Source organism: Cricetulus griseus, chromosome 8 (assembly GCF_003668045.3).
Source record: "Cricetulus griseus strain 17A/GY chromosome 8, alternate assembly CriGri-PICRH-1.0, whole genome shotgun sequence".
Taxonomy (NCBI): Eukaryota; Metazoa; Chordata; class Mammalia; order Rodentia; family Cricetidae; genus Cricetulus; species Cricetulus griseus.
Genome location: NC_048601.1, coordinates 24,454,516 through 24,481,480, shown reverse-complemented (window position 1 = coordinate 24,481,480; position 26,965 = coordinate 24,454,516). Strand labels below are relative to the sequence as shown.

General features: G+C 37.9%; 1 protein-coding gene across 1 annotated transcript in view; it reads left to right on the top strand.

Annotated features, from left to right (window-relative positions):
- Kdm5a (lysine demethylase 5A) overlaps positions 1 to 26,965 on the top strand; it is a 72,890-nt gene that overhangs the window by 20,105 nt on the left and 25,820 nt on the right. Inside the window, exons 10-20 of the mRNA XM_027429308.2 lie at positions 342 to 500; positions 4,113 to 4,294; positions 7,066 to 7,228; positions 11,599 to 11,718; positions 14,454 to 14,648; positions 17,788 to 17,969; positions 18,385 to 18,509; positions 19,176 to 19,326; positions 20,769 to 20,883; positions 24,689 to 25,044; positions 26,161 to 26,299. Of these exons, the coding sequence (XP_027285109.1) occupies positions 342 to 500; positions 4,113 to 4,294; positions 7,066 to 7,228; positions 11,599 to 11,718; positions 14,454 to 14,648; positions 17,788 to 17,969; positions 18,385 to 18,509; positions 19,176 to 19,326; positions 20,769 to 20,883; positions 24,689 to 25,044; positions 26,161 to 26,299 (1,887 nt within the window). The remainder of the gene's footprint in view (positions 1 to 341; positions 501 to 4,112; positions 4,295 to 7,065; positions 7,229 to 11,598; positions 11,719 to 14,453; positions 14,649 to 17,787; positions 17,970 to 18,384; positions 18,510 to 19,175; positions 19,327 to 20,768; positions 20,884 to 24,688; positions 25,045 to 26,160; positions 26,300 to 26,965) is intronic.

Sequence of the window (26,965 nt, the reverse complement as noted above, 5' to 3'; positions counted from 1 at the left end):
TAAGAGCCTGTTCAGTAACTTGCTCTGAGGAACAGGCTGGCCTCGAACTTCTAGAGATCTGCCTGCCTCTGCTTCCCAAGTGCTGGGAAGGTGTGCGACACCACAACTGATATGAGAAGCATCTTGATGTTTAAATTTTAGTTATTTTTAGCTTTTTAGTTATCTGTAGCTTTTCTCTTTTCTAGTGGAGAAATATAGGAATTAATTTTTTTCTGGGAAATGTGGTGATTTGTTTTTATCATGCTTTTGTTCATTTGGTCTGTATATTATGTTTTAGGGGACTATAATTACAATGAGTTATTTATCATATTTGGTTGTTTGTTTGTTTGTTTGTTTTATAGATGGTTCCTACAGAACTAGTAGAAAAGGAATTCTGGAGGCTAGTAAGTAGTATTGAAGAAGATGTTATTGTAGAGTATGGAGCTGATATTTCTTCAAAAGATTTTGGAAGTGGATTTCCTGTAAAAGATGGTCAGAAAAAGATGTTGCCAGAAGAAGAGGTATGGATACTGTTCTCTAACCCATTACTCTGAAGCTGATGTTGCATTTTCATAATCTTGAGGGACCATGCAAGTTTAAAATATATATGTAGACTTAAGATAATATAAATGTCTAATTTTATAAACATTGATTTTTGAACTGGCCATGGGTATACATTCCTATAATCCCAGTACTTTGGAAACTGGGGTAGAATAGTTGGGAATAGTTCAGCTTGAGCTACATACTGAGACTGTCAGACCCAAAACAAATTCAAAATGTCTTTTTTTTGTTGTTAAGATTTATTATGTATACAGTGTTCTGTCTGCATGTTTGCCTGAAGGCCAGAAGAGGGCACCAGATCTCATTACAGATGGTTGTGAGCCACCATGTGCTTGCTGGGATTTGAACCAGGTCCTCTGGAAGAGCAGTTAGTGCTCTTAACCTCTGAGCCATCTCAAGTTCTCAAATGCTTTTAAAGAATTATTTTATCTCTAATTTAGTTAAAATTTTTAATCTAGTTTGAAAGTTGTTTTTAAAATATTTTAACACTAAGGAGGCAGAGGTAGGCACATCTCTCTGAGGCCAGCCTCATGTACATAGTCAAAGGACAACTTGTGAGAGTCAGTTCTTTCCTTCTGTAGAGTGAATTTCAAGGATCTAACTCAGGTTGTCAGGTTTAGCAGCAGGTACCTTTCCCCACATAGCCATCCCACTGGCCCTTGCTTTCTGTTCCACAGTATAGAAAGTGACCTAGAGACATGACTCAGTGGTTAAGAATACTTGTTTCAGAGATCCATCATGTTCTGGCCCCTGAGTGTACCTGGCATGTACATTGTACACATACATACATGCAGGTACACATCCATAAATAAAACCTGGAAAGTTTGATGTATGTAATTGGGTACATGTTGCACACCTATAATCCTACTTAGGAGGATGAGCAAAGAATATTGCTTGCACCTAGGAGTTTGTATTTGGCTTCAGCAATATAGTGAGATACCATCATATAAAAAAAGAAAGTGAAGGCCAGGTGGTGGTGGTGCTTGCCTTTAATCTCAGTGCTTTGGAGGCAGAGGCAGGTGAATCTCTGTGAGTTTAAGGCCAGCCTGATCTACAGAGCTATTTCCAGGACAGCCAGGACTGTTACACAGAGAAACCCTGTCTCAAGATATCAAAAGGGATAAAGAAAAAAATGAAGTGACACACTTTTTTAAAATTAGTTTGTTGTTAATTTCTAAAATAAGTTTTCTTTAAGAGCTGGCTAGGAAGGATTTCATGCATCCTTTTTACTTTTTAGATCTTTGCCCCATAAAGATTCATAAAGCTAAGTTGAGATGATTATTTCTTTTTCCTTTTTACTCATCACTTTATCTTTTTCTCTGTTGTTGGCAATTCTTTAAGCATATTGCCTTCATTTAGAAGGAAGTAATTTAGAACTGGGGAAATGTCTCAATGTGACTATAATTCTACCACTAGTGGAGAGAGCAGGTTTGATGTCCAGTCTAGGGAAATCTGTGAACTCCAGGGGAGAAAAAAGCATGCATCACCACCACCTGGCCTCAATTGCCTTTTTGTTTTTCTTTAAGCATATTAGAATTTTATTCTGGGGCTGGAGAAATGTCTTTTCTCTTTCCCTTCTTATTTTGTTATTCATCAACCTCAGGATCCTCCTGCTTTACCCTCGGGGGTGTGGGTGCCAGTGCCCATCTTTGATATTCTCACCGAGATTTCTTCTTAATTAAATGTACGTAGGATTTTCATATTCTGTCCCCTTTGATCCTTAAGTATACTTCTGTAGTTTCCATATTTTTCTTAATCTTCATTTAAAATTCTATTTGGAGCCAGTCTCCGTTTGTACTCCTGGATGACTTAAAACACACCATGTGGATGTGATTAGCCTATGCTTTCTCTTTGCTGGAATTACAGGCATGCATTGCTACACATACTAGTTTCTTCTTTTTGTTTTGTTTTTTCAAGACAGGGTTTCTTTGTATCTTTGGAGCCTGCCCTGGAACTAGCTCTATAGGCCTCAAACTCACAGAGATCGCCTGTCTCTGCCTCCCGAGTGCTGGGATTAAAGGCGTGTGTCACATTGCTGGCCCCACATAACTGGTTTCTTTCTTTTCTCTTTTAAAATTTATTTATTATATATACAGTGTTCTGTCTGCATGTATACCTGCATGCCAGATATCATTATAGATAGTTGTGAGCCACCATGTGCTTGCTGGAAATTGAACTCAGGACCTATAGAAGAGCAGCCAGTGTTCTTAACCTTTGAGCGGTCTCTCCAGCCCCACATACTGGTTTCTATTCTTTCTGTTGTTTTATATGTAGATTTCTGATATATCTCTTATAATTGACATGTTTTCTGGTCACCTTTTGGGGTTTTTTGTTTGTTTGTTTGTTTGTCCTTTGAGGCAGGATTACACTATATGATTGCCTCAGCTTCCTAAATGCTGGGATTGTAGGCATGTGCCACTTCACTCAGTAAGAGTTTAAATTTTTTGTGCTCATACTATAGAAACCTATGAAAGGAAAAAAATAACTGTCTACCTATATCCATGTTCAGTTATCAACTGTTTTTTTTTTTTTTTGTTTTTTTTTTTTTTTAAAGACAGGGTCTCTGTATATAGCCCTGATGTCCTAGGTCTCTTTGTATAGACCAGGCTGACATTGAACTAAAAAAGATTTGCTTGCGCCCTGAGCCCTGGAATTAAAGGCATATGCCACCAGTTCATGCCTGACAGTACCTTTTACTTTTACTTTTTTTTTTTTTTTTTTTTTTTTTTCTTCTTCGTTTGTCTAGGAACTGGGAATTCTCATGTTTTCAAGTTCATGTATGAAATAAGTTTCTTTTGTGTGTGTGTTTTGTTCTTTAGGTTTTTTTTTTTTTTTGTGTGTGTGTGTGTGTGTGTGTGCATTGGTGTTTTGTCTGTATTCATATCTGTGAGTGTGTTGGATCCCCTGGAACTGGAGTTGTAGACAGCTGTGAACTGTGATTGCTGAGAATTGAACCCAGTCCTTTGGAAGAGTAGCCAGTGGTGCTCTTAACTGCTGAGCCATCTCTGCAGCCCCATAAGTTTTTTTGTTAATCTTAAATTTGTTGTTTTTCCTGATGTATTTCTGGTGAAGAAAGGTAGTACAATGACTTTCTGTGTTACATCAACTTAATATAGTGCTATAAATTCATGATTATGTGTCCTGACCGTATCTAGCACTGTGCTTTATATATTGTAATAATCATTCTGGGAAGTTATGCTACTGGGATACTCTGATATGAAATGGAAGATGCCACTGCAGGTAGGGCACAGTAGAAAGAGAAAAGCAATCTACTCCCATGTGGCACACTTTATAGCTTTGCTCTTGTGTTTCAGAGTAAACTAGAAATATGTAAAATAAAAGGAAAACCAGAAGCCAGGTGTTGGTGGCGCATGCCTTTAAACCCAGCACTCGGGAGGCAGAGGCAGGCGGATCTCTGTGAGTTTGAGACCATCCTGGTCTACAAGAGCTAGTTCCAGGACATCCCCTAAAGCCACAGAGAAACCCTGTCTCGAAAAACAAACAAACAAACAAAAAAAAGATTTTGTTTAGCACTTGTAAACTGGTTTTTTGTTTAACTTTTTATTTTACAGGAATATGCACTTTCTGGTTGGAATTTGAATAACATGCCTGTTCTGGAGCAGTCTGTTCTTGCACATATTAACGTGGACATTTCTGGTATGAAGGTGCCATGGCTGTATGTGGGGATGTGTTTTTCTTCTTTTTGCTGGCATATTGAAGATCACTGGAGTTACTCCATTAACTACTTACATTGGTATGTCCAGTTTTGTTATACTATATGTACGTAGTGACTTTGTTTGGGAGGGTGTTGGTATTAGAAATTAAATTCAGGGACTCATATATGCCAAGTATTTGTCTACCACTGAGGTATATCCTGAGCCCTGTTTGTTTTTTGGTTTTTTGGGTTTTTTTTTTTCCTGTTTAATTTTTTTATTTTCTTTTTAGACAAGCTAGTCTGAAATTTGGGTGTAGCTCAACTTGAGTTTCTGGATTTCCTGATTCTGCTACTTCCAGAATGCTAGGATTATAGGCATGTGTCACCACTCTAGACCTGGTATCTTATTTTTAAGATGTTATAATATTAGTATATTAGAGAGAACTGGCTTCAAAAGTATTTTTTACATAAAAGCAAGATAGTGTATTGAGGAGGGGAGAGGAGTTTTCTCAGACCATCTTCTCTTTGAAAGTGTGTATAATTACCTTAATCTAGAGTGGGTTTTTTAGTTTGTTTTTTGAGATGTTATTTGTTATTTTTTTATTTTATGTATATGGGTGTTTCAACTGTATGATTGTCTATAGACCCATGTGTGTGCAGTGCCACAGAGGCCAGAAGGGGGGGCACTGGAGCTTCTGGAACCAGAGTTACAGACAGTTCAGAAGTGCCACGTGGATTCAGAGAATTTCGCTCAGATACTCTGTGAAAGAGCAGCCATCACTCTTAACCACTGAGCCATCTTTCCAACCCCAAGTTTTAAATTAAATGATGCTTGTGTAGTATATGAGAAAATAATGATGACTTATTTTGCATGTTAGGTATTAAAAGGCCTGTTCATGTTAGTATTGAAGTTCTGAGCTATATCCCCAACCAAATTTTTGACATGTATTTTTTAACTTGTGTGTGTGTGTGTGTGTGTGTGTGTGTGTGTGTGTGTGTGTGTGTGTGTGTGTGTGTGTGTACACGTGTGTGTGTGTACGTGTACGTGTACACTACATGCATGTATAAGCCGGTAGAGGTGAAAAGAGTGTATCAGATTACCTGGAACTGGAGGTTTGAATGGTTTTGAGCTGCCACATGGGTGCTTGGAACTGAACCTGGGTCCTCTGCAAGAGCAGTAAGTGATTTCAGTCCCTAAGCCATCTCCATTCCCCCAGTTTTGATGTATCTAGACAGGCAAAATGTGATATTTAAACTTAGAGTTGAAAGATTTGATTTGGTGCTTGAAAGGTTTTTCATTTTAGTAGCATTTCCTCTAAAAATGCCTAAGATAAGAAGTGAATTCATTTGATGATTTTTTTTTTTATCTCTCAAAAGTTTTTCATTCAATTAGCAAGTTCTTTCTCTAATATTAATACTATTTTAACTGGCTGCCTTTTTTGTCTGTGTGTGTGTGTATTTTTAATACTAGTTAAGGGTAAGTGAAATTGAAAATTACTACCTGTATTAGAGTAGCCATATTTCAAGTGCTTTATGATCATATTTTAAAGATTTATTTCATCTCTCTCTGTGTGTATATGTGTGTGTGCGCGCATTCTACCTGAGTACAGTTACCTGTCGAGGCCAGAGAGCCTTAGGTCTCCTAGAACTGGAGTTACAGACAGTTGTGAGCTGCCCTATGGTATTCTTGCAGGAGCAGCCAGTGCTCACAACTGCTAAGCAATCTGTCTAATCTCCAGCCCTAAAACATTCTTATCATTACAGTAAATCTTACAGGGAATAGGGTACAACTCTCATCTAAAGTCTTGTGAATTATGAGAATTAGGAAATACAGCTATTTTGTATAAATAGCTTAATTATTAAATTGATTTTTTTGTCTCAGGGCTTCTGTTGCTGTGATAAAACACTATGACCAAAAGCAACTTGGGGAGGAAAGGATTTATTTCATCTTATAGCTTATAGTTTGTCTTCTAGGGAAGTCAGGATAGAGATCTAGAGGCAGAAATTTATTCAGAGGTTGTAGAGGAACACTTCTTACTGGCTTACTCCTCATAACTTATTCAGCCTGCTTTTTTACAGCACCTAGGACCACCAGCCTAGGAGTAGCACCAGCCTAGGAGTAGCACCACCCACTGTGAGCTGTGCCCTCCTACATTAATCATCAATCAAGAAAGTGCACCACAGGCTTGCCCACTGGTCAGTCTAGTGCCGGCATCTTCCCAATTTAGGTTCACTATTCCAACATGACTATAGCTTGTGTAGGGTTTATGTAAAACTAGCCAGCAGTATTTCCTAAGTTTGTAATTATTTAGTATTCAAAATGAACTCTAATCCATTAAAAATATGATAGATTAATTATGCCAGGTTTTGGTCTTTTTGTTGGCAACTATATTTAAAGTTTGATTAGTTTGTAGTATTACCTTATTTACATGGATAGGAAAATGGAACTTAATGAAGTTACTTATATGTATTCTGGAGATCATTGACTCTGTGTTTAACCATTGTGATAGTAATTGGAAAGACTCATGTTCTGGGAATCAAGGCAGTGAGTGTGTCCATATCCTTTTGAACAGTGATTTCCATGTAATACGTTTTCTGTTCGAAAGGTACCTTTACTAATCCCCAATTCATGTAATTTGGGTTATTTTCCCAATGGCAGTGAGTGTGTATCTTAATAGTCCACATATTCTTGCTTTATTTCCTGTTATTAATAGTAGCATATATTTATGGGATGGTTGCCAGGATTCTGGTCACATAACCTATGGCCAGGAATATGACAAGGTTAATTATAATGTAGTAGATTTGAATGAAAGACCCTGGCTTCTTTGGTACCATGTTCTACCTAGCTAAACAGTTATTTCTTTTGCTAGGGGCGAGCCAAAAACATGGTATGGTGTACCATCTCATGCTGCAGAACAACTGGAGGAGGTGATGAGGGAGCTGGCCCCTGAATTATTTGAATCACAGCCTGATCTCCTTCATCAGTTAGTAACCATCATGAACCCAAATGTGCTCATGGACCATGGTGTGCCTGTGAGTCTTTTTGTGTCTTCCTTCAGCGTTTTTCAACGAGTTCCTAGATTTTGATTAGATATAATCACCAGGGTTTTGTTTTGATTGGGGGGGGTTGTAACTATATGTGAAAGGCCCTGTAATATAGCCAAATTAGAATTTATACCCTGAATAGAACTGACTGAGAAGGGATGCTTTAAAGTGTGAATTATATATTATGTCTTACAGCTACTTATTTGAATAGGCTTCTGTTCTTTAGTAAAAACTGTTCATTCTTTTTAAACTTTTCTTGTTGGGGTGTGTGTGTGTGTGTGTGTGTGTGTGTGTGTGTGTGTGTGTGTGTGTGTGTGTGTGTGGGGGCGATTTTACATAGAGTATTAACTCTGTGTATACTGGACTTGCTGTATATACCAGGCTGGACTCTGACACAGAGATCCACTTGTTTCTGCTTCCCAAGTTCTGGTATTAAAAGTGTACACCACCATGCCCAACTAACTCTTTTTGACCTTAAAAATAGTTTTATTTAAAAAATTTTGTATGGTCATTTTCATTCAACATAAAAGACATTTTTGTTTTCATTAAGACATTCCATTTTCACACATACACATTGTTTCTTTTGACACAGGTTTCTCTGTGTTACACACATATTTAAATTTGTGTTGTGTATTTTCCTTTTGGGGGGGGGGGAGATAGGGCTTCTCTGCAGTTTTGGAGGCTGTCCTGGAACTTGCTTTTGTAGACCAGGCTGGTCTCCAACTCACAAAGATCCGCCTGCCTCTGCCTCCTGAGTGCTGGGAATAAAGGCGTGCGCCAACACAGCGCAACTGTGTTTGGAATTTTTTTTTTAAATTAAGATTTATTTATGAGTACGAATATTTTTCCTGCAAGTATGTATGTGTACCGTGTACATGTCGGGTAACTGAGGAAGTCAGAAGGGGGCTTTGGATAACTGGGAACTGCAGATGAAGATGGTTGTGAGTCACCATGTGGGTGCTGAAACTGACCTGGGTCCTCTCTAAGAGCAGTAAGTGCTCTTATTGGACGAACCATCTCTCCAGCCCTTGGGGATCTTTGTAAGGTTTATTTTATTTTATGTATATGAGTGCTTTGTTTGCATGTATTTTATATGTGCTATGTGTATTCCTGTGCCTCCACAGGCCAAAAAAGAGCACTAGAATAGGTATTACAGCTTGTTGTCAGCTGTCTTTTCGGTGGTGGAAACTGACCTGGGTCCTCTGAAAGAGCAGTAAGTGCTTTTAACTGCTAAGCCATCGCTCCAGCCCCCCTTTTAAAACCATTTGTTTTTAATTGAATTTTCTTTTGTGCTTTTGTTTGTAAGCCTACCCTTTAACCGCTGAGCCATTTCTCCAGCCCTGTTGTGCCATGGTGCATGTTTAGTAGTTTGGAGAACAATTTGTAAGAGTCAGTTCTCTAATTACAGTATGTGAGTCCTTGAGATTGAATTCAGGTCATTAGGCATGGTAGCAAGGGTCTATACCTACTGAACTATCTCAGAGACTCCCAGATCTCATCTTCTGTATTTCCCCTACTTAACTAGAATAATCAAGTTCTTAAAGTGATAACTGTTCTAGTTTCATTCTGTTGCTATAATAAAAACACTGATCAAAGCAACTTAAGGAAAGAGTTTATCTCGGCTTAAATTTCCAGATTATACACATTTTATCATTGAGGGAAATCAGGGTAGGATGTTGAAGACAGGCCTGCACTGCTATTTCAACACAGCATTACCTCTGGCCAAGGAAATCAAAACCAAAAAATACTACAGAAACCATGGAAGATACCTGCTGCTGGCTAAGACAGGCTGATGCTTAGCTACCTTTTTTATATAGCTCAGGAATGGTACCATCACATGGTGGGAGCTGGGTAGTGCACAGGCCAGCCTACATTAGTCAAGACAGTCGTCTTCCATAGTCAGTCTAATCTAGGAAACTCTTCAGTTGACACATTTCTCTCAGGTGGCTCATGCTGTGACAAGTTGAAAGATGAAGCTAACTAGGAAAGGATTCTTTTTTTTTTATTCATTTATCTTTGTGATTGAAATATTTTTTAAAAGATTTTATTTATTATGTATACAACATTCTGCTTCCATATATATCTGCACATCAGAAGAGGGCACCAGCTCTCATTACAGATGGTTGTGAGACACCATGTAGTTGCTGGGAATTGAACTCAGAACCTCTGGAAGAACAGTCGGTGCTCTTAACCTCTGAGCCATCTCTCCAGCCCCATATTTTTTTTTAACATGGACATGGTAGTGCATTTCCTCAGGGAGTCCATGACCAGGAGATTTCAAGTTTTATGTTTCGTTTTGTTTTATTTAACTTGGATACTTATTTTTATTGGAGAAAAGGTCTTACTATATAGCTCTTACTAGCCTGGAGTTCATTATATTGACAGTATGGTCTCAAACTCAAGGATACCTGCCTGCTCCTACTTCCTAAGTGCTGGGATCAAAGGTGTATGTGATCATATTTCAGTTTTTAATATAACAGATAATAGCTAGGCGTGGTTGTGCACAACTTTGATCCCAGCACTCAGGAAGTAGGAGCAGGCAGATCTCTTGAGTTCAAGGCCAGTCTGTTTTACAGAGTTCTAGGACAGCAAGGGCTACATAAGAAACTGTGTCTAGAAAAAAAAAATTAAAGAAAGAAAGAAAAAGGGTGGAGAAGATAATGACATAAAAATGTATTGTGGAATCTCCTTTTAGCTCAGATTTGTTTTTCCTTTTTTTGTTTGTTTGAGACCTAGTGTCAGGAAGCAGCTGGCCTTGAACTTGCTATTTATTATGAATATAGTGTTCTGCCTGCATGTATGGCTGCATGCCAGAAGAGGGCACCAGAACTCATTAAAGATGGTTGTGAGCTATCATGTGGTTGCTGGGAATTGAACTCAGAACCTCTAGAAGAGCAGCCAGTGCTCTTAACCACTAAGTCCTCGTTATAACTTTATTTTTTTGAGCCACTGAGACTGGAACTCAACACCTTGGCACAATATACAATTGTTCTTCCACTGAGCTACATTTCCTCAGAGCCTATTTATTTTGTCCAGGTTTGGCACTGAACTTGTGATCCTCCTGTTTCTTCCTCCCAGGTTCTGGGTTTGCAAGTATGTTACCATAGTCACTTCATATAATGGTAATACAAAGACAGATGAAATAATTTTCATTACTGTTGTCTGTCTTCAAACGGTGGATTTATACTAGGATTCAAGAGTATTAAGATTAAACTTACTTATAACAGTTATTGCTACTATCTTGAAATTTTCATACTAATTCTGTCTGAATTAAAAACCAAGGTGTATCAGTTGGTTACACTGTCAGAATATATTTTTGAAAGTTATAATTAAACTGGTATTAAGTTGGGCATGGTGATGCACGCCTTTAATCCCAGCAATTGGAAGCAGAGGCAGGCTGAGTTCCAGGCCAGACTAGTCTATAGATAGAGTCCCAGGACAGCTAGGACTGTAACACAGAGAAACTTTGTCTCGAAAGACCTACATAAATAAACTGGTACTAAAATTAATTAAACAATACTCAGAGTCTCATCACAAAACAAAGTAACTCGGGATGGTGGTGGCTCATTCCTTTAGTTCTAGCACTTGGAAAGCAGAGCAGACAGATCTCAGTGAGTTTAAGGCCAGTCTGGTCTACAAAATGAGTTCTAGGACAGCCAGGACTGTTACACAGAGAAATGCTGCCTTGAAAAACCATTTTTTTAAAAAAAGTAACATTTGGGAAAACTGATTGGGAATTAGAAGATATCTCATGACATTAACTAGTAGATTCATTTTCTAAAAATTATATTATGATTGTAGGAAATTTAATCTTTTATTCCTATGTACAACACAGGAACAAAAAAATAATTTTCTAAGTTTTTAAACGAGAAAACATTTTTAAACATGATCTTATTTAGCCCAAACTTGTAGCATGAATGATCTTCATCCTGCTCCTCTTGTTTATACCTCCCAAGTGCTAGGATTATAGACATTCACCATGAAGTGTAGGAATTTTAACTTAGGAAGAGAGTACCATTTTCTGTTTGAGGATTTCTTTTGGCTGCTGATTCTTGACATATATTATAATGTCCATCAGTATTTTAAGAAAACAGAGTTCTAGCTTTTTGGGGGGTGGGCGGGTTCGAGACAGGGTTTCTCTGTATAGCCCAGGCTGTCCTTGAACTCACAAAGATCCACTTGTCTCTTCCTTCTGAGTGTTGGAATTAAAGTCATATGTCACCACCGCCTGGCAGTTGTAGCTATTTCTGATATGTATAAGGTAATGCTCAGTTATTTCCAATTTTATAAAATATCTTTGAAATTATCTGAGTGGACTTGTCTTATTTTTTAAATCCCTATTTCTAATTTGCATTTAGGTGTTCAGGACTAATCAGTGTGCTGGGGAGTTCGTTGTGACGTTTCCTCGGGCCTATCACTCTGGATTTAACCAGGGATACAACTTTGCTGAAGCTGTGAACTTCTGTACTGCTGACTGGGTCTGTTCTATAGCACGTGGCTGTTGTACGTCTACTAACACCCCTATAAAATGCAGTGTTTTCTTAGCTGGGTTTTGGGTAGGATCCATGAATATTTAAGGGTTTATTGGAGTAGCTATGATAATTTAGAATTTTTATTATATTGCTTATTCATTATTTTCCCTGGTATGTTTGCAATTAAATGGGAAGTTATTTGTCTTTTCCTGAGCGGAATATGTTTCCTCCAGTCTTCATTTTCTCTGAGCACTTTTGAATCTTATGCAATTAGTTATAGTTGCATCATGTTGATTGATAAAAGACTGCCAAAAATTGAATACTTAATACACACTGGCTTTATTTTTCTTCCCCAGTGATGCTGGGTTCTTTGGCATTTTAACATTTTTAATGAGAGAACCATTTAGTAACATTGATCTTACATTTTCTGTAGGTAACTTAATTTGTTACTGCATTTCATGATTAGTCATACAGAGAAAATATAGTAGTACAGTGGGTAGTATTTTGTGTTTCGATATGTAGCCTTGCTGTGTTGTGTATCCTGCCCTTGAACTTCTGGGCTCTATGAGCTGTCTTGGTTCAGTATTTAAAATTTCTTCCTTACTTGGCTATGGAATCATATAATACATCGTAATTAAGACTTGGTTAAGTTTTTTGGGGGTGATTTACACGATATTGGGTAAGAATAGGGTAGGGTGCAAAGTGATTCAGGTAAAGAGTTGAAGATGATTTCAATGTCTTTAACATGCTCACTAATATGGACTTCGTCTATTTATTATTATTTATTTGAGGCAAGGTCTTACTGTGTAGTCCTAACTGGCCTGGAACTCACTATGTAGACCAGGCTGGCCTCAAACTCAGAGATCCACCTGTCTCTGCCTCCTCAGTGCTTGTATTAAAGGTGTGCACCACATTACCTAGCTAATACTAGTATTTGATCTTGAGGAACTTTTCATTTTAGTGGTCCTAAGGTTTTTGGATTTTGTTGGGGTTTTTTTTGTTGTTGTTTTGTTTTGTTTTATATTTATTTAGTGTGTTTACCATAGTCTGCATGTGCAGGTCAGAAGACAACTTGCAGAAATTGGTTCTCCTTTACCATGTGGGTCCCAGGGATTGAAATCAGGTTGTTAATAAGCTTGGCAGCAGAATGCCTTGACCTGCTGAACCATCTCATCAGCCCAAGGGCCTAGGTTTTTTTACACCTTGTGTGTCAAGAGACTAATAGATTGATTTAATAACCTAAAATAAGTTAAATATTATAGTTGAGGTTATGATATAAATGAAAACTTAACAGGTTTGTCTCTAGGGTTACAAGGCTAACTTTTATAAGTTACAGTGTCAGTTTTGGCTTTCTCAGGTTTTACAATAATTAAGTACTGCAGAAACCCCAATTTCTACTTGCTGTTGGATTGTAGTTATGTGAGAAATGCTTAAAAAGTACGTGTTTAAGAATAAAATGTGGGGGCTGGAGAGTGGCTCAGTGGTTAAGAACACTGAGTGTTCTTCAAGAGAACCTAGGTTCAAATCCCAGCACCCACATGGCAGTTTAAAAGTGTCTGTAACTCTGGTTCCATGGGACCTGACACATTCATACTAATGCACATAAAATAAAATAAAATAAATTATTTGAAAAAAAATAAAATAAAATGAGAAGCCAGGCAGTGATGGTGCACACCTTTAATTCCAGCACTCAGGAGGCAGAGATAGGCAGATCTCTGTGAGTTCAAGGCCAGTCTGGTCTACAGGGCCCCAGTGCCAGGACAGGCTTCAAATCTACACAGAGAAGCCCTGTCTCAAAAAAAAAAAAAAAAGAAGAAGAAGAAGGAAAAAAAGACAAATCAGACTTTGTAAAGTGCTTAAATAATACTCCACTTTCTTTTTCATTTTTGGCTCTTTCTGATAAATACTCTTTTATAGTTCTATGGAATCTTAACGTTTGAGTACTATCACTTAAATACTTTATGGTCTGAACTTTTTATTTTTTACAGTTTTCTTTTTTGTTTGCACTATGTTAGACTGTGTTGAGAGTTTTCTACCTAATGTAACAAAGCGCTTCACTTTTTCTTATTTCAGTTTTTCTTTATTTTTGTTTTAAAGGCTGATCTCAAATGAGCCAAGAATGGCCTTGAACTCCTGGTCTTCCTACTTGTACATCACAAATGATGGAAATTTAACATTATGCCACCCTGTCCTGCTCTTTATTTTCTTTTTTGGTTTGGTTTTTTAAGACAGGGTCTCACTCTGTAGAGCAGACAGGCCTTGAACTCACAGAAATTTGCCTGCCTCTGCCTCCCCAGTCCTGGGATTAAAGACATCTGTTAGTAGGCCCAGCATTGTTCAGTTTCTTGGTATATACAGTGAGTTACAAAATCTGAATTCAATTCCCCACAACCATGTGGTGGCTCACAGCCATCTATAATGAGATCTGGTGCCCTCTTCTGGCCTGCAGAGATGCAAGCAGAACACTGCATACACAATAAATAAATAAATAAATAAATAAATGAAATATAAATCTTTTAAAAAGAAAAACTGCATCTTAGGGCAGAAACTTATCATCTCAGTTTATGGACATCATCTGGGGAAAGACTTAAGAAATTTTGGCTTGTTACATAGGATTACTACTTATGTTTTATGCTCAGATAGGATTTACTTTTCTTCTTTATGAGTACCTGAAGGTAAATAGGAGTTCTGTGCTAGAATATTGTCCTTAGTAACTTAATTTGGAAATCTGTTGTTTTCAGTTGCCCATTGGACGTCAGTGTGTAAATCACTATCGACGGCTGAGGCGCCATTGTGTCTTTTCACATGAGGAACTCATTTTCAAGATGGCAGCCGATCCAGAATGCTTAGATGTAGGGCTGGCTGCCATGGTTTGCAAAGAGTTGACTCTCATGACTGAAGAAGAAACAAGATTAAGGGAATCAGTTGTACAAATGGTGAGTATGCTGAGTACATTTCTTTCCTACCTTCTTTCCTCTTTTAAATAGCTATTGTTTTATTTTTTTGTTTTTATAAATTTATATGTATGTGAACTGTATTTCTATCACTTCCTGCTCTTCCCTCCAATTCCTCCTGTGTCATCCCTGCGCGCGCACGCACGCACGCGCGCGCGCGCACACACACACACACACACACACACACACGCTTCAAATTCATGTCCTCTTTTTCTTTAATTATTATTGGTACATATATTATGAGTTAATATATAAACACAACCTGCTGAGTCCACTTAATGTTGCTTGTATATGTTTTTAGGGCTAACTATGTAGATAACCTATTAGAGGACTCATTGCTTACTGGGAAGATTGATTCTCTCTCTGAGTAGTTGAGGGGGTGGAGGCTTGTGAGATTTCCCCATTCACGTTGGCATGTCAACTGGTGGTATCGTTGTTCAGGTCTTGTTTAGGCTACCATTTTGTTGAAATTCCATGAGTGCAACTTCCCTGTCATATATGGAAGGTACATCTAGCAGACACTCTGATCATCTCTCTTTCCTTGCCCCCCTTCCATGATGTTTCTGTAGCCTTGGGAATTAGGGTTTATATTCTAAGTGAGTCAATTGGGTGTGGCCAACCCATAGTCAGTCTCCATTTGGCTAGTTATGTATGGGTTTTTGTAATGGTTTCTACCTGCTACAAAAAGAAACTTCATTGATGAGGGATGGAAGCTACACTTAATCAGTAATTATAAAGCTAAGTATTTAGAGTGCAGCTAGAAATTATCCTAGTTTAGGAAAGCAGATTCTTCTCTAGATAATTTGCTAGGTTTATAATACCAGATATGAATTCTCTCCTATTGAGTGGGCCTTAAGTCTAAGAAGACAGCTATTAGTTACTACCACAACATAAGTGCCACTATTGAACCTTTGGTGATATCATGCTATGTTGGTCACCATCATGCTTTGTAAGTGTCACAGCTGGGTAGGACTATTGATTGCTTTTCTCCTTTGGCAGTCTGCATAGTTCCTTCTGGTACTATGAAAGCTATTCCTCAGAGAGGAGACTTTTGGGTTAGATTGAACTTGATTTGTGTGACTCCTATTTCCAAAGTCTATTGTGTCTTTAGCATTAGGGACGTACCTTTCAACTTCTGGGAGTCAACCAAGGACAACATGAGCCTATATTCTTTTGGGAGTCACTTAAACTTAACTTGACTAACAACTCGAAAGGGGATTTCTTTTTCATGTCTAGTTAAGGATTTTTGTTTGTTGTTTTAAGATACTCTGTGGCACTTAAGGAGAGCATTATCAAGTGTCATATAACTTTATTTAAGCTGTGTCTTATTGGGTGTGTGTGTATATATGTACATATACATATATACATGTGTATATTTTGTATAATTTTAGATAGTGTGATTCTCTATGGCTTATACAAATATCCTTATTGTTATTTATCCCTCTTTGTTCATTCTCCCTCAGTATTGTCTCCCTTCTCTCCCCCATATTTTCTATTTCCCCCTTCATAACACATGTGTACTGTTTATTCTTTCTAGACTTGTGCCCACACCATCACCACCCACTGTGATCTTCTTTTACTTTCCTAGTTTCTGTGGTTTGTCTAGGTTTCATACTTACATCTGAAGATTCAGAGCTAGGAGCCACAAATAAGAGAGAGCTTGCAGTGTTTGTGTTTCTGGGTCTGGATTTCCTCACTCAGTATAATGTTTCTAGTTCTTTCCATTTACCTGAAAATTTCATGATTTTATTTTTCTTACAGCTGAATTCTGTTGTCTGTATGAGAACCATTTTCATTATCTATTCATCATTTGAAGGATATTTAGGTTGTTGCCATTCCCTAGCTATTGTGAATAGAGCAGCAATGAACACGGCTGAGCAAATGTCTATAGAAAAGAATGTCAAGTCCTTTGGGCATGTGCCAAAGTAGTGGTTTAACTTGGTCATAAGGAAGGTTTATTTCAGCTTTTTGAGAATTTTCCAACTGATTTCCAGGTTGGCTGAACTATGTGCAGTCCCACCAGCAGTGAGTTGAAGGTTCTCCTTTCCCCACATCTGTTTGTTGTTTTGTTGTTTTCTGTGTATGAGTGTTTTGCCTGAATGTATGTATGTGCAGCACATGCATGCAGTGCCCTTGGAGGGCAGAAGAAGGTGTTGCATCCCTTGGAACCAGAGTTACAAATAGTTGTGAATGATGTGGGTGCTGGAAACCGAGTCCCAGTCCTCTGGAAGAATACCCAGTGTCCTTAACCAGTGGGCCATCTCTCCAGTCCCAATTGTTTTCTTGATCTTAGCCATTCTGATTTGAAATTTGATGTGTGTGTGTATCAATGTTTTGCCTGTGTACCAAATTTGTGCCTGGTACCCACTGAGGCCAAAAGAGGTTGTCAGATATCATGGAACTAGAGTTAAACACACTTTTGAGCCACCAGTTGGATGATGGGAAATGAACCTAGGTCCCCTGCAAGAACTGTAAGTGCTCTTGATCATTGAACCACCTCTGCAGCCCCATTTTCTCATTTTTTGAGACAGATTCTTCCCCTTAACTCAGGGTAGCCTAGAACTGAGTATGAAACTAGGAGTGTCTTTGAAGCCGTGCCAGTCCTGGCAATCCTCTTGCTTTGGCCTTTCAAGTTTTCAGATTACAGATGTGAGCCTTATTACTGGAATTATTTTATGCATAAATGTGTGTGAATGTAAGCATCTATGTTCCATGGTGCATGTGGAAGTTAGGAAAACTCTCAGAAGTTAGTTCTTTCCTGCTGCCTTGTGGAATTGGGACATTTTTTTTTTTTTTTTCTTTTCATCCAAGTTGTGGGATTCTAGACTGTCAGATTGGACTACTCTGTCTTCTTCTCACTTATCGCCTGAAATGCTAGTTGTTTTCGGGTTTAACTTTTGATCTTTTCTTAATCTTTTATGCTGTTTCTTTTTTTTTTTTTTTAAAGACAAGGTCTCACTATGTAGTCCTGGCTGCCCTGAAACCCACAGAGATCTGCCTGCTTCTGTCTTCTGAGTGCTGGGATTAAAGGAGTGTGTTGCCACGCCTAATTTTTAATTCTTTTTAAACTACTGCTTTGTTTCAGTTGAGACCTGATCTGATGATGTAAATTATATTCCAGGGTGTGGTGATGTCAGAAGAAGAGGTTTTTGAACTTGTTCCTGATGATGAGCGACAGTGTTCAGCATGCAGAACCACATGTTTTCTCTCAGCTCTCACCTGCTCCTGTAATCCGGAGCGACTTGTATGTCTGTACCATCCAACTGATTTGTGTTCCTGCCCCATGCAGAACAAATGTCTTAGGTATTTAAAAGTTATTGCACATTATCCTTTGTTTTGTTTTGTTTTTGAGACAGGGTTTCTCTGTGTAGCCTTGGCTGTCTTAGAACTTGTTATTTGCTTCAAAATCAGAGATCCACCTGCCTCTGCCTCCCAAGTGCTGAGATTAAAGGTGTGTGCCACCACCTGGCAAAAAAAAAATCTTGATGTTATTCTTTGCTTTCTTTCCTGTTCCCTAAACAAATAACTTTTCCTTGACTATCTACTTCCCAAATGAAGGACTAGTACTTTTAAATTAGCTCTAACCAACCTAACTGTAATTAGTTTTGTGGTCCGTGCATTTCTTGTCCCTCTCTGCATTGAAACTGAGTTTCTTTGATTTTTCTCTTATTTCAGGTTATATTTTGAAGTTTTTTGTTTTTTTGTTTTTTTTTTGTAGGTACCGCTACCCACTAGAAGACCTCCCTTCTCTACTTTATGGTGTAAAAGTGAGGGCACAGTCCTATGACACTTGGGTCAGTCGTGTTACAGAAGCATTATCAGCTAGCTTCAACCATAAGAAAGGTTAAGTTTCCTCCTTTGTTATGAAAAATTGTAACTTTAAAAGAAACCTTTACTTATATGTTTTTGTTCTCCATTAACAAATGGAAGTTCTAGCTTATAATGGCATAGTTGAATGTATACTTATTTTATCTCATCCTTGTACTAAGCAGACCTAATAAAATTATCTTCTGTGATATCATGGTCATTTGTAATGGCTGTAGGCTATGCCTAGTTTTAAGATAGTCTCTTGTGATCTGAAAATGTGCTTTGTTGCCCTGTCTGTCGTCAGTTTCATGGCCTTTCTTTCCTTGGTGTCATTGCTAAGATTACATGACTATGCCACCACATCCAGTGAGAATCCCTTTTTAAATGGAAAGGCTGACATAGAATGGGACAGATAAGTTGTAGTATGTATTTTATATAGTCAATGACACTGAAAGCCTTTGATTTTTGATTGTTTTTGAGAGACAAAGAAGAGGGTAGGTAGAGAGGGTGGAAGGGAATAGGGATAAAAGAGAGAAATCAACTGTACCTTATTTGAGTGAAGTCATCTGTATCTGGTTAGAATCATTTATATTGGAGACTGTCAAAGCTTCATTGTTTCTACTAGTATTTTAGTGACTCGAGTAAGCTTTGTGACTATTGTAGAGTGGCCTTTTGTGTTTATCATCATACTTATATTTACAGATTTGGTTGAATTGAGAGTAATGCTGGAAGATGCTGAGGATAGGAAATACCCAGAGAATGATCTCTTCCGAAAGCTCAGGGATGCAGTGAAAGAAGCTGAGACCTGTGGTTCTGTGGCTCAGCTGCTGCTGAGCAAAAAGCAAAAGCACAGGTAAAGCTAAGAAGAGTTGAGGCCCTGTATTATTTTCACCCCATAGCCTTGTCTCTTCAATTCCTAGTAACATCCCATCCTTCCCCTCCACCTCCTCCATGTTCATAAGTTGTAAAAAGCTCATTAAATTTAAGTGAGTCATCAACTACACCAACAAAACAGCAAGTAGACCTGCTTGTTTCAATGCTAAAATAACACTGAAGCTTATGTAGTGTCTTTGGGACAAAGACCTAGCTATATATTCAACTTTATTTGAAATATTTAAGAACATAGATACATAGGTTCAAACTTACAGAGAGCCACCAGCCTGTGCCTCATGAGTGCTAGGATTAAAGTCATGCACCACAACACCTAGCAGATTAAGGTTTCTTAACAACATGGGTCAAGATATTTAATAACAAAAGATTTGATTAAATTATTTTGAGTTCAAGTGCTTAGCTTTATTTTCTACCTTGTATTAGAACTGATTTACTTCTTAAGGAGAAGTTATATTTCTAACTTCACATTCTTTCCTTTAATAAACTCTTTCTGTCCCATTCTGCAGTGCTCTTTGACTTGCTGTCCTTCATACATGTCATATATGCTCTTGTTTAGGGATTCCTATTTGCTCTTCATTGAGCTTGGTGTTTTTTTTTCCTGCCACATCTAGATGACTTGATTACTTCTTTCTCCTTTCATTTTTCCTTTTTTTATAAACATTTTTCTGTGGTATTATTTTATAGTTACTTAATATATTCCTCGGTCTGTGTGGCTTTTTCTGTAGTACTTTTCTGTGGTTTTAAGTTTTATTTTTTTAAATCTAATTAGAGAACCTTTGCTAGAGAACCTTTTCCAGTGAACATTAACTTGATTTTAGGACACTGACTCCTTTGGGGAGTCTGATAAAAGTTTGAGGACCCTTTTCAAAAAAAGTATATATACATAAAAGATTTTGAGGACTGAAGAGATAGATGGCTCAGTGGTTAAGACCACTTTAATTCCTAGCACTGGCATGATTCCAATTCCAGGAGACCTGATGCCTTCTTCTGTATTCTCTGAGTACTGCACTCAATGTAGTACACAGACATACCTGCAAGCAAAACATCCATACATATAAAATAAAAATATCTTTAAAACAAAAAGGAATTTGGCATAGATTCAGGGAGTTTATTTGCCTAAGGTAGCTAGAAACCCTGTGTTTCCAGTGTGAGCGTCTTTAAGACACAAGATTTCATTTTCTCAGCTTAATATTCCACCATGGGAATTAATGTTTCAAACGTAATAGCATTTAGATTTGAAGGACTGCCACTTGACAAGTTGTATTTTTTAATAATTATCTACAAAGGAATTATTCAACACTAGAATTCTATGATTGTTAAGGGTTCTATTTTGAAGAGAGCAGAACCCCCATTTGATACCAAAATGACTGTGTTTTTCTATGTCTCAATATTATTTCATATTAGGCAGAGCTCAGATAGTGGGAAGACTCGGACCAAACTGACAGTAGAAGAATTGAAGGCCTTTGTCCAGCAACTTTTTAGTCTTCCATGTGTCATCAGCCAGACTCGACAAGTAAAGGTGAAACATTGTTTTTTTGTTTTGTTTTGTTTTCTGATAATGGTTTTTGTTTCTGAACTTCTGTTCCAACTTAGGAAAATTGTATGTGTAGACTAGTGTTTGGTCCTATGATTTCCTTTTTCTCATATAGATGCTATCTAATGTTATTTAGTAGGCTTTGTTTGTTTTTTGAGTTCTTTCACCTGCATGTATACCTGTGTGTGTGCAGTGCCCATGGAATCCAGGAGAGGGCATCATATTTCCCTAGAGCTTTAGTTGCAGGTGATTGCTAACCAAGTGGGTGCTAGGAATCAAACTTTTAAATCAGGACTCTGATATTTCCAGGACTATTTTATTTGATGATCATATAAAAATATCAAAGGTGTATGTCAAGTAGTTTTGCATAGTTAATAATTTTGATAGTGTTAGGTTTTGTAGTCATCAGTTTATAATATGTTAGTATCAATTGCATTCTTGTTTTACTTCATTTTGTATGAACATTTAGCCCTCTTTTAGGAAGGGGGTTTTCTTTTAAAGATATATATGACACCACAATTTTTTTAAATTATTTACTTATTATGTACACTGTATTCTGCTTACGTGTATGCTTAGATGACAGAAGAGGGCACCAGATCTCATTATAGATGGTTGTGAGCCACCGTGTGGTTGCTGGGAATGGAACTCAGGTCCTTTGGAAAAGCAAGCAGTGCTCTTAACCTCTGAGCCATCTCTCCAGCCCCATGACACCAGAATTTGTTTCTCTTGTTTTACTCATTTTTGGGGGGGAGGGAGAGTTAAGACAGGTTTTTTGTGTAGCTTTGTAGACCAGGCTGACCTCGAGATCTGCCTGCCTTTGCTCCTTGAGTGCTGGGATTAAAGGAGTGCTCCATTAATTGCCCAGCTTAAATTTTTTAAAATATTTGTTTATTTATTTATTTATTTATTTATTTATTTATTTATTTATGTGTACAGTGTTCTATCTGCATGTATTCCTGCTGATCTCATTGCCAGATGGTTGTTGACCACCATATGGTTGCTAGGAATTGGACCCAGAACTTCTGGAAGAGTGATCAGTGCTCCTAACCACTGAGCCATCTTACCACCCATTAAATTTTTTTTTTTTTTCAGCCTTAGCTTGACTAGTAAGTGTCGGAATATATCAGAAACTATACCCCTTTCTTTAGGTGTGCCCTCTCCTGATACCTTCTTGTTTGTCTGGTTTCAATAAGTATCACCTGTATCATGTTGATTTCCAAATCTCTAGCTCTGACTACCTTATTTCTTTCCTACAGACCCTATATTTTGATGCATATTCTGTATTTCTTTTGGTAGACTAGAAAGCATTTTAAAAGGCTTTTGATAAACTAAAACCCTGTTTCCTTTGTTTCCATTATATATTCCATTATTAGCTTCAAACTATATCCCACAATAAACATCTTTATTTCTATTGCTTAAAGTATCCTTTGATTACTGTACCACCTCTTTGTGTGTGTGTGTGTGTGTGTTTAGTTTTATTTTATGTGTATGGTATTTTTCCTGTATGATGTCTGTGCACCACTTACATGTGTGGTGCCCAAGGAGTGCAAAAGAGTGTGTTGGATCCCCTAGAACTGGAGTTAGAGATGATTGTAAGTTATCCTATGGGTGCTGGAATCCAAACCTGGATCCTCTGGAAGAACAGCCAGTGCTCTTAACAGCTGAGCCATTTCTCTGGCCCCTCTACCTCTTAACTGCTTTTCTCTTTTCCCTTTTAGCATTATTGGTAATCTTAAATATAAATCAAATTAGAACCCTTCCCTGTGATTAAAATTCTCTAGTGGGCTGGGCGATGGTGGTGCATGCCTTTAATCCTAGCACTCAGGAAGCAGAGGCAGAAGGATCTCTTGAGTTTGAGGCCATCTTGATCTACAGAGCTAGTTCCGGGACAGCCAGGGCTGTTACACAAAGAAACTTTGTCTTCAAAAAACAAAACAAAAACCCAAAACAAACGAAAAACCAGTATGGTGATAAGCACCTATAACTGAGTACTGACGAAGTAGATATAGGAGGAGATTAGTTAGGTTTCTCTAGATTCATAAGACTTAGAGAATGAATCTCTCTTTCTCCGACCTTATATTTTACATTAAATTTTCTTCAGGCTCCTGAGAGACATAATAAAGCTTACCAATAAGGCCACCAGGCAATCAGAAAGAACAGGAACTTGACTTTTCTTATATCCATGTAAACTAAAGCTTTTCATTGTCCTTCTCATTGCTGAGGATGGCTAGGTAGAAATAGGTACATTTACTTTTTATGTATATATGTATTTTTAGATTGTACTTCATTCCAGACATAGTCAAATTGACAGCCACGAATTGCCATCTCAGAGAGTCAGAAGTTCAATGTCATATTTAGCTACATAGTTCAGGGTCACCTTGGGATACATGGAGACCAGTCTCAGAAAAGGAGGGGGGCGGGCATTAATGTTTGCCATGCTTGAACCTTTTCTACCACTTTCTCACCCCAATTCTTCATTTAATCTTTCCTTTCCCTCTTTTCTCCCTCCCTCCCTCCTTTTATGATAATGCATGAACTTACATACACATGTTCCTATGTGGGCACACATTTGTACAGGTACATGAGGTGTGGGCTCTTTCCACTTTATTTACTGAGGCAGGATTTCTTTCTAAACCTGAAACTGGGCCAGCTAGCCAGCTTGCCCTAAGGATTCCCTTCTTAGCTCCCAAGTGTTTGTATTACAAGCAGGCTAGTATTCCTGCCCACCTTTATGTGGGTTCTCGTGTTTATATAGCAAGCACTTTATCTACTGAGCCATCTCCTTAATCCTTTGTTTTAGTTTTGATTTGCTGTCATATATGGTTACTGCTTAGTAGCTGATATGCCTTTTTTCACCTTGGGTCATTCTCTGTTAGGTTTTCCTATTTTATGTTTAGAATGTTTAACTGAAATATTTTATTTAGATATATATTACTGTCTACCTCTATTTGAATGTATGGAGTCTAGCAAGATGGCTCAGTAGGTAAAAATGCTTGCCGCCAAGTCAGATGACCAGAGTTCCATTCCCGAGACCCACGAAATCTAGGATGGGAACCACCTCCCACAAGTTGTCTTTTGTTCTCAGTGTACACATACCAGTGGCATGTTCCCCTCCCCCACATCCCCAACAAAGAAAGAGAGGAACATGGGACATAAGCTGGCTCTTTGATTGCAAAGACTTCCAAATACTGTTACAACAATGCCTGTGTCTAAGCTATTTGGCATTTACTATCTATTGAATGAATCGGTTATATTTCCCTTGTCATTAAAAGATATGTTTTATTGATTCAGCCATATTTTAATTGTATAGATGGGAACTGGAGAGGTTGCTCTGCAATAAAGAGCACCAGTTCCTCTTCTAGAGGACGAACCCAGATTTGGATCCTAGCACCCACATGGTAGTTTACAACTATCCTTACCTCCATTTCCAGGAGATCTGATGTCCTATTCTGCCCTCTGAGGGCACCAAGCACACTCGTGCGCTCGAACACAGGTAGAACACTCATACATATAAAAAAATCTTTTTAAAAGGGAGTATAGAAAGAAATTAGTTACCAGGTAACATGCTTGTCTGAATATTTGGTGCTAATATGGTGCGATTGTAAGAGGGTCTAGAATTGATAGTCTCCCAAACCTATTTCTATCCCTTGCTCTTTTATTTTTAGTAGTAGAGTTCAGGATTGGGTATCAAACCCAAGGCCGTGCACATGCTAGGCAAGTACTCTTTAACTAATTAGCTGTAGCTTCAAACAAAATTTGCTATTTTTGTTTTATTTTTTTACCTTTTCAGAATTTACTGGATGATGTGGAAGAATTTCATGAACGTGCCCAAGAGGCCATGATGGATGAAACCCCAGATTCTTCCAAACTCCAAATGTTGATAGACATGGGCTCTAGTCTCTATGTAGAACTACCTGAATTGCCTCGACTGAAGCAAGAGCTACAGCAGGCTCGGTGGCTGGATGAAGTAAGACTAACCCTGTCAGATCCACAACAAGTCACTTTGGATGTCATGAAGAAACTGATTGACTCTGGGGTAGGGTTGGCACCTCACCATGCTGTGGAAAAAGCAATGGCTGAACTGCAGGAGCTCCTCACAGTCTCGGAACGATGGGAAGAGAAGGCTAAGGTCTGCCTACAGGCAAGGTAAAAACATTTTGGTGACAGTTGTCTCTTTAAGTCAAGGGGTAGAGATAGCCAGTGGTTAAGAGCACTGGTTGCTTTTCCAGAGGACCTGGGTTCAAGTCCCAGCACAAGGCAGCACACAACTGTCTGTAACTTAATTCAGTTCTACAGAATCCCATATCCTCTTCTGGCCTCCTTTTGACACATACGCAGGAGAAAACATCCATACACATAAAATAACTTTTAAAAGTAAGTAAAAAGTAGAATGAGATGGAGGAACATAAAATCTGTTTCATTAATTTACATTACTTGTCTTGAGCCTTCTTGACCAATCACTAGCTATCAAATGGGGCTACCTGTAGAGAGTTTCAGATATATCCAGACTGATGTGTAGTGGATTTTGTTAGTTAACTGCAAATGATAGGAAATAGTATTGTTTCAAGTCCATGTTGTTGATACAGTTAGGAAATAAGAATTACAAAATGCTCATTGAAGCACACACTAGTTTTGTGTCATCTCAGGCTGAAACTACCAACTTAAAAACAAAATTTGTCCATACTTTTTCTACTTTCTTTCATTAGATATAGGGCCTTGGTTTTCTAAGACTTTGAATTCTCTGGGCACCTTACCATCGCTATGAGCCTAAAGTAATTTATTTGATCCTAGTTTCCAATACCAGTGTAATTCTGGGATTTTGATTAATGAGAATGAGGTCTTTGTTTTTGTTCACCAGTGAATAATTAGATATTAATGAACCAAAGTATATGGTCAACACAAATGGATTTCTGTTTTATTGCTCCCTATGTTGCTAGTCCATGCCCATCTCTGAGCATTGCAGGTATTTTAGAGAGGTAGAGTGGAGGTGGTCTAGGACTAAGCAGTAAAAGGAGCCTAGATCCAAGACTCATTCTAAATTAGTATATCAGGTGTGTCATGTACTTTATTATTTTTAAGAGGAATGAATCTTGTTTTCTTGTCTATAAAAATAGAAATAATGATGGTGGCTGCTTTGTTTGCTTATGGGAATGCGATAATTAAATAAGCTCATGAATGTGAGTTATTTACACACTAAAATGTTGCTTTAATTCTTACAGTAATTGGACTTTTACTTAGTATCTTAATATTTTATTTATTTAGACCTCGACACAGTATGGCGAATTTAGAAAATATTGTGAATGAAGCCAAGAACATTCCAGCCTTTCTACCTAATGTGTTGTCCTTAAAAGAAGCTTTACAAAAGGCTCGTGAATGGACAGCTAAAGTGGAAGCTATTCAGGTAAAGAAACTTTCAGATTAGCCTACCTACCAGGTAATACCTTCTCATAAATAAACTGTAAACCTTACTTGTTTAGAATGATCATTATAAAGTAATTGTACCTGACTGGGCAGTAGTGTAGCACGCCTTTAATTCCAGCTCTTGGGATGCAGAGGCAGGTGAATCTCTATGACTTGGAGGCCTGCCTGGTCTGCAGAGGGAGTTCCATAATAGCCAGGGCTACCTACATAGAGAAACTCTGTCTTGAGAAGAAAAGAAAAAATAATAATACCTAAAGTTCACCTATCTTTCCTCTGATTTTATAATTCAGAATAAATAGTAAATATTTTAAGGTTTTGGTTAGGAAAGGTGGTAGAGTTAAGGTATTCAACTTTCAGAGAAGGGAGCATTTATATTTTATGGCATATAAATTATTTGTTTTGTATTTTTTTGTTCTTTGAGACAAGGTCTCACTGTATAGCTCTCTCACTGTATAGCTCTGACTGGCCTGAAATTCAGAATAGAGTCCTGGAACTTACTATGTAGCCCAGTCTAGCTTGCCCCTGCTACCTCACTTCTGACTTAACCTCCTTAATAATTTTTAAGGAGTGTCTGGCAGTCCTTCCCTTTGGTAGAGTGCTGACTTGTAGGCTCTATTTGAGCAGGTTTTTTGGTTTTTTTTTTTGT